The sequence below is a fragment of the Bombina bombina genome, chromosome 4 (assembly GCF_027579735.1).
Source record: "Bombina bombina isolate aBomBom1 chromosome 4, aBomBom1.pri, whole genome shotgun sequence".
In the NCBI taxonomy this organism is placed as follows: Eukaryota; Metazoa; Chordata; class Amphibia; order Anura; family Bombinatoridae; genus Bombina; species Bombina bombina.
This window is the reverse complement of record NC_069502.1, coordinates 1,193,302,375-1,193,315,820: the sequence shown is the minus strand read 5'-3', so window position 1 is coordinate 1,193,315,820 and position 13,446 is coordinate 1,193,302,375. Positions and strand designations below refer to the sequence as shown.

The following is a 13,446-nucleotide window of genomic DNA, read 5'->3' as shown; positions in this document are numbered from 1 at the left end:
CTATATACAACTATAAAGCACAAACACCATAAAGGCTTAGCAACATGGGGCAGACCCTCCTTGTTTGTTGTTACCCAAACTCACTTACTATACTTCACCTAGCTTGTCTTGGATTTGTAAACTGAACTATAACAATTGCAGACATTACCTTGTACTAAATAATTAAACAGAGCTCTATCAGGAATAATGTGCTCACTCACAAAGCAGGTATATGTGGATCTAGGACATTTATAATTCCTGTACTTCAAGGGTCATGCATATCTAGATACACTATTATATACAAATCCTGGTAGAAAGACTTGAGCAATATACTTATATCTACTGATTTTTAACGTCGGTAGATTGGTAGTGACTCTAGGTGATAAGTAACTATTATCTTGATTCCAACCAGTGAATATGCATCATCAGAAACTACACTATAAGGCCATGTAAGGAATGAGTGTCACCAGTGTTGAACAGTACATATAAAATGCCAGCATCTTACAATATAGTCCTACAAAGTGTGTGTGCCAGCAATAAAGCAATATACAAAGTAGTAGGATATTTTGGAAGTAAACAATTTGGACCACATGTAATTCTGAGCTCTAGACTAACATCCCATATTAAGCCCAGATGTGAAAAAACATAACCAAACCCTTGACTAATAAAATAGTAAGATCAAGTATACAGGGGCATTGATGCTTAATAGACATAATGATATAACAGCTGATACAGATTTATGGGGTCTCATATCTAAAGAACAATATACAAATATATTCGCTTGAGAAAAAGTGGAACACTTGGAGTAAAGCGATCTACTATCTGTGCAGGTAGTGTCTAGAGGGTTCCATATGCCTGCCTCGGCAACATAAGTCTTATAGTAGTCTATCCAATTCCTATTTTTCTCATCGTCCTCAGATCAGGGGTCCTAGGTAGTTGTATCAGGAGAGGATGAAGATCAGGGCAGTCATCAGCGGTCCCCATGCTCCTCCATTCCGTTATCAAGTGAGGTAATTGGGGTATCAGGCGGCACAGTCTCTGGGAGTGCAGTAACCATATTATTTGTGCTCACGGCCTCTGAAGTGGTTTGGGCCTCATCAGTCTCAGTGACTTCGATCTTCTTAGGAGAATTATGAGTTGGTTCCCATATCTGTGCTTCCTGTCGTCTAGATGGTGGCAAAAGGTCTGCATCGTTTGTAGTAAGCTCTAGTATTAATCTCTGCTCAATTGTCAGAAACAGTTCGTTCAGAGTGTCTAAGAGTGTTCTCTCGCAACTATACATGTCCAATGTTAGGTTTCCACGTGGGTCAGAATATGGCCGCACTTCAGAAGGTCCGGTAACTAGGGAGAATGTGGGTTCTCCTTACTTGTCAGTGACTTTTACAATCTCTGGGTTGCTTGTTGCAGCTCTATGAACCATCAGATATAATAGTTATGCATAATGAGCTGATCCGAATGGCCAAATATGTAGTTATTTGTAGAATTTATCCGAAGCTATAGTATTGTGCAACCGTCCAGTTCAGAGCTTGCTCCGCCCCCCCCCTTAACTATATTTTTAATATCAAACGCTAAACTGTAATTACGAGATATGCCTTTTAAGTTCTATACTTTGTTAGTTGTATACATTATTTTATATAATTGTAGATAATTAATCTCATAGTCATAGCTTAAACACTAAATAAATGCTAGATAGAATGATGCATTCAAAACAGAGATTATCCTGATAATGATATGGAGATTTTTTAAAATGAGTTGTTTACATATTTGAAGAATAAGGTTTAGTGTCTGTAAGGGAATTGGTGCAGCAATGTTATAACCTATGTTTTCTTCTCTGCTAAGGGCAATTAGAGGGAATTATCATACCTTCCAAAGTTTCCTGGAAGGGGAGTATGGAGAACTTGTTGGTTGGGGCTCTTTTTGGAAAGGACCATGACGGGAGAAGCAGGGTTGGGGCTTGGCTCTAGGGTGGTTGTGAATGGGCGTGGCTAGCTCAGTCCTTTAAAACATTTTTTCTGGATGAGAAGCTGAGGGCAGGGGAAGCATGCCAGATATCCCAACCTATAATAATCCCACAGAGAGGTCTTCATTATAAATTTGAAGGCCCACAATTTTCAGAATTTAGTTCAGGAAAAGAAAAAAAATATAGTGCTCCAGAAGTAGTCCGGCTTATAAATAAATGCATCTACTTTTCAACAAAAGATACCAAAGCGAACAAAGTACATTTTATAATAGAAGTAAATTAGAAATTTGTTTAAAATTGCATGCTTTATCTGAAACATTAAAGAAAAAAAAATGAATTGTATATCATTTTAAGTATAACACACTGCTTAGTGCTTTCTTTATTACATCAATGAAACAGAATGCTTCTCCCTGATGGACTGAGTATTATTAGTGAATTGCACACTCTCATACCAAATCACTTTCCTGAGACAGTGCCAGTTTCTTGGCATCCTGTAAAATGTTATAAAGTGTTATGGGATTCTGTACCACATTGTAAGAAATCTACCTTGTGGTATGGACTTGGCATGGTTGTCTGCAGGTGAGGGGATCAGATATCTTCTCCTTATGCATATATTTGTATATGTGGGCTTCTGAGTTTCCTACACTTTACATCAGAGCAGCAGAAAAATATAATCTAATTTGGTAAACTGTCATCAGTGAATTTCCTGCAGTTTACAGATTAGATAATACAGAATTTATTATTTTGTGCACGGAAAAGTGACCCTATAATGTTTTTTTGTTCACTACTAAACCCACTGATTCTGTGTATCTTCTATTGCTAAGTCTATAACGCTTTATTTATGTAGCTTTTTGTTATTAAAAATAATAACACTCAAGCAAAAAAAAACCCAGAAGATTAACAGGGCAAATTCTATGACCATATAGATGAGAGGACAAAATCCAAAAAAAACGTCTTGCCCTTAGGTTTATGAAGCCTTTAAGTAATAGACTTTGTAGTCTGCTGATAACACGAGAATACATTTAGTATAACTCCTATTGATAAATACCCCCTAATAAATGAAAATTCTTTAATTCTTTAATTCCACCCTAATCCTCTAGCAACAAAAAACCCTCTTTCATCGCACCAACTTGATATTCTTGAGAACAGACCCAAGAAGGGCCTGATCTGCAATACTGAGTGTTATGGGAATCTCACAGTAGGAAAGTTTGATTCTGAATCCGATTAAGCTATACTTGAGCCTTTATTAAGCAAGGTAAACTACTGCCTGTTATTTCATCTGCGCCCAAACCAATGATATGATGTCATTATAATTACACGGAAGTGCAAACTAAAGTATAATTTCTTTTTAATTAAAACAACATGGACAATGTGTTGAACTAGTTGAGAAAATTAAAAGTCAACTTGTGTCAGTGAATACATTTGTGTATAAATAACATAATTCATATTGAAGTGGCGTTTGAGAGCTTTATTGCTGTCATCGAGTTTCTGTTATCCGAACCTGGTAGATTGTGTTCCGTACAGACTTAAGTCATACAAGCAGTTTGATTTAGCACCCAGACATTAGTTTTATGCATTTTATTTCCAGAGGATGATGTATTTTAATTTAATTTCATTCTGTTTTCTTTTTCAGATTTTAATTGATAATGACTGTATATACAAAAGTAACTTGAAGCTTGTATAGTTGGGTAAAACTTACAGTAACTCAGGATAATGCTATGTTTAAAGTTGGCACTTTAAGCTTTTGTGGTTTGGTCTCATCTTTTCAGTATTTTTACCAAAACGTGGGTAATAGCTGTGTAGGATCTTTGTTAAACCTGGCACACTATCAGTATATTTCCCTTACTCTAATATTAAGCTAGATGTGATGTTATTCAAGGGCAAATCGTAAAGCAAAAAAAAAAGGATGGATATGCTTTTTTTTCTCTTGGCATCCTTTATTGAAGATTAGTCTCAGGTGCAGCAATGCAATACTGTGAGCTAGCTAAACACATCTGGTGAGCCAATGACCAGAGACGTACATGAACAAAGCATCCAAAGAGGTGGCAGCATGCAGTGATATTTATTGAAAAGCACAAGGTACAAAGTGCGATGTTTTGTGATTACTCTACCTAAATAATAAAGATATGTGGTAACCCTGAGTGGCTTGCATAGTACCCTTAAAGGGACACTCAAGTCAAAATAAACTTTTATTATTCAGATAGAGCAGCAATTTTAAGACACTTTCCAATTTACTTCCATTATCAAATATTGCACAGTCTTTTTATAAACACACTTTCTGGGGAACAAGATCCTACTGAGCATGTGCACAAGCACACAGGGTATATGTATACTAGTCTGTGATTGGCTGATGTGATTGGCTGATGTCTGTCACATGATACAGGGGGCCGGAAAATGGGAGAAAAAATAAGTTTGCCAGAAAAAAATCTACTGCTTATTTAAAATTTAGAGTAGGTGTTACATTGTCTTTTTATTATGCACATTTTAATTGTGTTGAGTGGTCCTTTAAGTGCTGGACTGTTTGTATCAGAGACATAAATGTGCAGCCACTAATTAATAGCTAACTCCCACTAGTGCATTGCTGCTCTTGTGCCTACCTAGGTATGCTAATCAACAAAAGATAGCAAGAGAACAAAGCATTAACAGCAAAAATAGCTTGGAAAGGTGATTAAAATATCATAATCTATCTAAATCATGAAAGTGTAATATTGACTTTTCTGTTCCTTTAAACAATAATTACACCAGTACCAACTTTGGGGCTGATTTATCAAGCACTGTATGGAGCTTTATGCCCCTTGTTTCGGGCGAGCCTTCAGGCTTGCCAGAAACAGAAGTTATGAAGCATTGGGTTGATTGACACCCCCTGCTAGCGGCTGATTGACCGCGAATCTGCAGGGGGCGGCTTTGCACTAGCAGTTCACAAGAACTGCTGATGCAATGATAAATTATGACAGTGTATGCTGTCGGGATTTATCGATGTGCGACGGACATCATACGCTACTTCTTATCATATCCGCTCGCACATTGTTAAATATGCCCCTTTGTATTCACCAAATGTCATTCCAGTGTGAAGCCCAATTCAAGGGTAAAATAAATATCATATTTCTATTGATTTTTAGCAGCAATTGTATCCATAGGTGGACTTGGTTTTATCAGAAGTGCTGATGTTACCTTTACAGAAGAGGAATTATATTTAGTGGGATCTGAATTCTTGGTTCGAAAAGTTTCTGAATTTATGTAATTGTAAAGCAAGTTCTCTATTTACCTATCTATCTATCTATCTATCTATCTATCTATCTATCTATCTATCTATCTATCTATCTATTGTATCTATCTATTGTATCTATCTATATCTATCTATCTCTATATCTATATATATATATATATATATTTTGTAAGCCCCGACAGCAAACTGCAATGTTAAAAAAGTACAATGAAAGTTTCTGTCAGAGATATGTTCTTTACAAATGCATCACTTGCTAGTCAGCCTCTGCAGTGAAGCAGTAGTTGTGACGTACCAGTCAGACTAGTAGCATATATGCAAATACATTTAGTTTAATGCACTGTATTTGAGCGCTACATTGGCAGTCTGGCCCTATATGTTTAACCTTCAGAAATTAGTTAAACACACAGTGCATAGCAGATTCTGATAAGAACAGAGCCGATCAGACAATTAACAGCGGCTTACATACTAGAGTAATGCGCCAATTACCAGGCAACGTGTTGTGACTCTCAAGTTAGTATTTAGCTGTGCATTAACAAAGTACAATAGTTCATTTACAATAATCAACAGTGGCTGAAAATGCACAAATAGTAATTTAATTTTTATGATCCACAGTTGAAAAACAAGAAATTTTACGATAAAAGCCTAGGTATTTGTAGTTCTGATTAATTTATACAAATAATTTGAATGGTTTGATTGACTTCTCACTGGTTAATTATTGTTATTAATGAGATATATTTTTTTACTTTATAGGAACTTGAATATCAGAAAAGACAATACAGAGAATCAGGTGATCGTTTTGTTCCCGTCATGAGTGACTTCATTACAGTGGCCAGCTTCAGCTTCTCAGAACTGGAAGACCTGCTGAGCGAGGCCAGAGATAAGGTAGGGCAACCTCAAATACTGAACAGGAAATTCCAAAAATGACAAGTAATAGACTTGGAATTCAAATGTGTTTTTTTTTATTATTTTCATCTTATGTTTATGTTGGGCCCCTCAAATACAATACAAAACAAACATGGTTTTATTACTATTAAAAAAAGACTATTGTTTAAAATATGAAAACAATTATTCTAATAAGAGGTAAAATCCTACATTCACTAATAATAGATACAATAGAAGACATTTTTACGGAGTTCATGATTTGAAGCATTATAAGATGACATACGATCAGGGCTGCCACCTGACCAGGCTTTGTATTTGGATGTATATCTCGTGTCTTGGTTTATCCTACTGTTGACTTGATAGAGAGTGATGGAGTGATGGCCAGGAATTGCTGCAATGACGTAGTGCTCCCAACACTGCTATATATTAAATCATGGAGATATTGAAAGCTATACAATTGGTGCTCTGGGGAGAGAGATCATCAGGTGAAGCCTCACATATTGCACAGAGCAAATGTTTAAAACAAATGGCCACACCCATACCACGCCCCTCAAAACAGGTCCTTTAAATAGCTGATGAATAAGTGCAAACATACATATGATGCAGCTTTTTATTGCTATACAAATTGGCTGACTGGATGGGTCTGCCGGTTTAAATCTAACAAATCTGTGCTTAGACCATTAATACATTTAAACAATATGTATATTTTAACAGCTATTTGGTTTTACAGATAACTTACAGAGATCACAAAACACAAATGCTAAAACAAAAAGGAAATCTTATATTGTGTTATTTTAGATTCACTGTGAATGTTGTTTGATCTTTTTCTTCCTTTAACCTATAGAAATAAATATCCATCAACCAGCAAGTATAAAGAGACTCCTTTCATTTGAGCTCTCATTTGTGGACAGCATTTGGTGTAAACAAATATATCAAAGTGTAAAGCTTCAGTTTGCTTTTCTTTAATAGGGTCTCTGTATTGAATAAGGGCAGTGTTTTATACTAGAAGCCATTGGCTTGTTGCAGCAATAAAACAAGTGTGCAGAGAGGGGGAGGAACAAGTGCTTTGATACTATAAATGAATTAGTGTATAAAGCAACTGGTGAAAGAGACTCATATAGAAGCAAATGGCATAATATATAATTGCAGTGATTAGTGCAATTTCCCTAGGGCCAGAAGGATTTTGTTTTTGTTCTTTTCATTTCTAGTCTGTCACTCTGATTTTTGAGATAACGTTGTGATAATATTTTCTTGGGTGCTTAAAGGGACATTAAGCCCTTAAGCCCTAAATTGAATTCCATATAAAATATTTAGATAGGTGTAGTAAGGGAACGTTGCAATGCAGTTTTTCATGATTTATTTTATCCACTTTTCAATTTAATTTACTTCTCACAATTGTGACATTTTCATTGCCCTTAGAGAAGCTGGAGATCATACTGCATTATCCAGAACTATGAACCTGCAACATTACACAGAACAATTGGTTGATCAGTGCATGAGCATATTTATATCGCCACACCAGAGGAGATCTGATAACAATACTTAAGAGGCTTTCTAGGGGAATGTCCCTGTACTGCAAACCAATGCAAATGCAGTGACATTGACCACTAAATACAGTTCACGCACCTTTCTCTATTCATGGGTGCTGCCATTTTGGCACTTTTTACGTTTTGTAACATTCTTTTGCATTTACAAAACACTTACTGTGCACTGTTACTTTGTAAACATGACCCTAATATAACTGCTACATGTGTTGTATGGCTGTATTTTATGAGGAAGCACATTTCAATTACTTTTATTGTTTTATATGCTATGTCATGCGTATTACAAGCTGAAAGTAAAAACATTGCAAACAAGAAAAACCAAACACGCGCTAGCCAAATGGCTTTGGATATCGAGACTGCGTTAATTTCTTTTCCCCATAGACTTGAATAGAGCATAAAAAACCTAGCCGTTATCCTTTGCGTGTTAACCCGACACCCTAATAAACCCACAGCACTATAACCGACAGGAGTTAATATTTCACATTCCAATGTTCTTCACATACATGACAATGTTATTTTTATCTTTAAATAGATATTCCTATATATACCTATACATGTATATATTCAAATAGACATATAGGTTTAGATACATATTTTAACTTTTTTTTTTCATGTGACAACACTGAAGAAATTACACTTTGCTACAATGTAAAGTAGTGAGTGTACAGCCTATATAACAGTGTAAATTTGCTGTCCCCTCAAAATAACTCAACACACAGCCATTAATGTCTAAACCGTTGGCAACAAAAGTGACTACACCCCTAAGTGGAAATGTCCAAATTGGGCCCAAAGTGTCAATATTTCGTGTGGCCAGCACTGCCTTAACCCTCTTGGGCATGGAGTTCACCAGAGCTTCACAGGTTGCCACTGGAGTTCTCTTCCACTCCTCCATGATGACATCACGAAGCTGGTGGATGTTAGAGACCTTGTGCTCCCCCACCTTCTGTTTGAGGATGCCCCACAGATGCCCAATAAGGTATTGGTCTGGAGACATGCTTGGCCAGTCCATCACATTTACCCTCAGCTTCTTTAGCAAGGCAGTGGTCATCTTGGAGGTGTGTTTGGGGTCATTATCATGTTGGAATACTGCCCTGCGGCCCAGTCTCTGAAGGGAGGGGAATCATGCTCTGCTTCAGTATGTCACAGTACATGTTGGAATTCATGGTTCCCTCAATGAACTGTAGCTCCCCAGTGCTGGCAGCACTCATGCAGGCCCAGACCATGACACTCCCACCACCATGCTTGACTGTAGGCAAGACACACTTGTCTTTGTACTCCTCACCTGGTTGCTCCCACACACACTTGACACCATCTAAACCAAATAAGTTTATCTTGGTCTCATCGGACCACAGGACATGGTTCCAGTAATCCATGTCCTTAGTCTGCTTGACTTCAGCAAACTGTTAGCGGGCTTTCTTGTGCATCATCTTTAGAAGAGGCTTCCTTCTGGGGCGACAGCCATGCAGACCAATTTGATGCAGTTTGCAGCATATGGTCTGAGCACTGACAGGCTGAACCCCCACCCCTTCACCCTCTGCAGCAATGCTGGCAGCACTCATACGTATATATTTCCCAAAGACAACCTCTGGATATGACGCTGAGCACATGCACTCAACTTCTTTGGTAGACCATGGTGAGGCCTGTCCTGAGTTGAACCTTTCCTGTGGAACCGCTGTATGGTCTTGCCCACCGTGCTGCAGCTTAGTTTCAGGGTCTTGGCAGTTTTCTTATAGTCTAGGCCATCTTTACATATAACAACAATTCTTTTTTTTCAGATCCTCAGAGAGTTCTTTACCATGAGGTGCCATGTTGAACTTCCAGTGACCAGTGTGAGAGCGATAACACCAAATTTAACACACCGGCTCCCCGTTCACAACTGAGACCTTGTAAAACTAACGAGTCACATGACACCGGGGAGGGAAAATGGCTAATTGGGCCCAATTTGGACATTTTAACTTAGGAGTGTACTCACTTTTATTGCCAATGGTTTAGACATTAATGGCTGTGTGTTGAGTTATTGTGAGGGGACAGCAAAGTTACACTGTTATAAAGGCTGTACACTCACCACTTTACATTGTAGCAAAGTGTCATTTATTTAGTGTTGTCACATGAAAAGATATAATAAAATATTTACAAAAATGTGAGGGGTGTACTTACTTATGTGTGATATTGTATAAATAAAATGAACATTTACTTCTATGTGACCAACACTGGAATGTAAAATATGCGTAACATGCTTCGGCTTTCATGCTGTAGGTCTAATTTTGTGTCGGATTAGTGTGCATGAAGAATGAATTAATATAAGACGCGTTATGTAAATATAAGTTATTAAAACATTTTAATAAACATTATTAATAATTATTATAAAGACTGAAAAATATAAATATATGTTCAATAGAATTTTTAAGAAGTTCTATAATTATTAATATTTTTCAATATTTATATTTAATACATACATAACAAATCTTAAGATAACTCATGTCAGGTCAGCGCACAGATTTTGCGTACACTGTCAAATAGTGATATATCCCAATTGATCTCAATACTGGAAAGATGAGGTTTGTTAAAACCAATAATTTGACAGTTCGATTGACAGTGTTTGTTCATCTTGATTTTGTTATTTTATTTGAAACCTGTTCTTATTGTTGGGATACTGATGTGGGCCATATTACTATAAACAATAACACAAAAAATGTTGGCTTTGAGCTTCTTAGAATAGAATTCCTGAATTCTGTTTTATTTGCACTGGCTAAATTCCAGTAACATAGTAGCTCATCGTTCAGTTCTTTTCCAAAGTAAAAAAACCCCACAAAGTTTTAGACAATCATGTGTGATTCAAGCGTCAGGTTCCCGTTTTGCTTCTGTAATACAATCCTCCCAGCAGTTGAGAGCGTTTATCAAAAGTTCAAGGATGACAGGCACAGGGCAAATTTGTTCTCTCTTTTCTTCTACAAAGATCTAAAAATAAACAGAATGAAAAAAGAAAAAAAAAATCTGGACAATGTACTTAGCAGTTTGGTGGAAATCTGGCAGCTTTATGTGTGTAGTGGAAAATTAGGTTTTTCTTTAACATTGAAATCTAGTATAATATATGATGTCATGGGCCATGGCACCATGAGGTTGTATCTGTACAGTCCACAGAAACTTAGCAACAATTTCCCTGTAGCTTGTGATGCAGTGGGTTTTGTTAGTATGAAAAAACCTTTACATAGACATACAGATTACAAGAGGCACGCAGGTTTTGATAAGCAATATTTCTGGACCTCGCTAACATTAGACCGCAACTTGATATTATAAGTCCATGGTAAATTTAGTTTACCAGAGAAGGGGTAGTGCCATTGACATTGCTCTAGCACAATCTATACTTTCAATTGATTTTGCGACCGCACTAAATAGTGCTCATATTACAAGTTAAAAGTTATAGTTTGCGTTCAAGTGAAAGCTGAAACTGAGCTAGAATATTTAGAGCGATTTGAAACCTGTAACGTGTAAGATTTAAAAAAAATGTATTTCACAAAACACATCAAAAGCATATTAAAATAAACTATTACACTCATATATACACTTTTTTAAATAAAAAAAAATTAATTTTCATATCAATAAAAAGGTTTTAAAATGGTTAAAAGGAATATGGTACACGGCAAGGTGTTTGACTGGAAAGGGCTTCAATGTATATATGTCTAAATATATGTATGTGTGTATGTATACATATGTATTTATGTATTTATATATGTGTAAATATGTATAATGTGCACACATACATCCATATATACACATGTAAACACATATACAGAAATATATATATATATATATATATATATATATATATATTCACTTTTGAGCCCTTCCCAGTCATATTTTTAACGTATATTTTATAAAAATTACTTTACATTCCTATGTTCTTCACTTAGAAATCTTTTTTTCCATTATTAAATATATACTATCTATCTATCTATCTATCTATCTATCTATCTATCTATCTATATTTATGTGTATATATATATATATATATATATATATATATATATATATATATATATATATATATATATATATATATATTTATATATAGGTGTAGATAGTGTACATAGAAATATATATTTAAAAATAAAATAAAACAAAACAAAACATTTTTTTCTATGTGCAGAACAGAGGAATGTAAAGCTGAACATAGGCGTTGAGCCAATCAGGGGGGGGGGGGGTATGTGCTCCTAGGTGGTAATAATCCCCCACGTTCAGTAAAGTTCAGCATCGTGTTGTTGCTCCAGAGTTACTTTAAAAAAGACATGAAAAGCTATAATTAATTTTTTTTTAAAAATATTCTTTTATTGAGGTTTTGCAATAAGTAAAAAATACAATACATGCCATGATAATACAAATACCTGATAATAATAATAATAATAATAATAATAATAATAATAATAATAATGTAATAATAAGAACACAATTTCAATTGAACAATAAACTATAATATATGTAAGGGGAAGGATAAATGACAAGGTATGGACTTTTAAAACCTCCCTTTTATGGTAGTGATATCTTTTTTAAGTGACTATTTAGATGACCACTCATGGGCCATTTGGTTAGGAAAGATGAATAAAATATGATAGTCATATCAGCAGTGCCTTTGGGGTTAAATGATTCATCGTAGGTATATAAATATCTGGGTTGCAAACTAAGAAATGTTATCAGCGGTTAAACACAGCTTGAATAGTATGAAATGAATAAAATTAAAACAGTATAATAGCATAGAATACACATTATGAACACAATATCTGAACATGGAGCTAGTTTGTTATATTTGAATCTACATTTACCGTCTGCAGAGAATTATCTAGAGGGGAGCACAATTTGTAGAGATACCCCTGAGTTAGTAAGAACTGCTTAAGTAATGGGCTTATATATTTTAAGGTATTGGCCGGTTGCCTCATGTGTTGCTAAAGAGAGAGTCTAGGGGCTCCATGTACTAAGCCGTCAATTCATCCGTCATTTTAGACGCGCATAAACTCGCCGTTACTCGCCGCGGGCGAAATGGTGTCCGCTGTCACTATGTACTAATAATCCCCCAATAAATAGACAAGTCTAGCCCGCCGCGAGCAGTGGCGGATTATTGATAAATTTGACGCCTCGCTCGCCGCGACTAAGCTGATGTACTTAACTTTCAGTTGAATTGTCTGGCCAATTATTAACACGTGACATGCAAGGTGTCACGAACATCATAGTAGTCGCGGGAATAGAATTTTGCTCCTATAAAAGTTCAACTTATCTAAACAACTTTATTATTGTTCAAAATTTTTTGAAGAGTGTTAACAGAGCGATAACAGATAACAGAGTGATAACAAATATTTTTGTAATATTTATTTACAATTTGGATATGGCTTCATCTGGATCTGATAATATATAAATATTAATATAAAAATAATTATAAAGATTGACAACTATACAATACAAATTTAAAATATAGATTACTCTTTAATTACAGTCGACAAATTTGGCGCAATTTATGTTCATGGAAATGAGAGACAAATTAGACGCCAGTTATGCTGTACAATGATGATATTACTGCCTTTTATATATGTCTAGATTGACTTTCCTATTGTTTTGTACCTTGCCCGCCACCTAAAAGGTGGCGAGGCAAAAATAACGAGGTGGGAGCGGAAATTGTAGCGAGCGGACAAATAGATTTTTTAGTACATTCGTTTTTGGCGAGTTGGTGGTCAAATGTGTCTAATTACAGTGAAAAATGGAGACGTAGCAAGGTTTGGCGGATAAGTACGCTCGCAATTTTAAAGATGCGAGTTTGAACATAGTTGACGACTTTGTACATATCAGTTTGCGAGTTTTGACGCGAGATT

The 13,446-nt window shown here is 35.7% G+C and overlaps 1 protein-coding gene across 3 annotated transcripts in view; it reads left to right on the top strand.

The window, feature by feature from the left end:
• Window positions 1-13,446, top strand: part of DAAM2 (dishevelled associated activator of morphogenesis 2) — a 776,135-nt gene that overhangs the window by 715,538 nt on the left and 47,151 nt on the right. For all 3 annotated transcript variants that reach the window (XM_053712672.1, XM_053712673.1, XM_053712671.1), the window contains one exon: window positions 5,916-6,047. In XM_053712672.1, coding sequence (XP_053568647.1) covers window positions 5,916-6,047 — 132 coding nt within the window. The remainder of the gene's footprint in view (window positions 1-5,915; window positions 6,048-13,446) is intronic.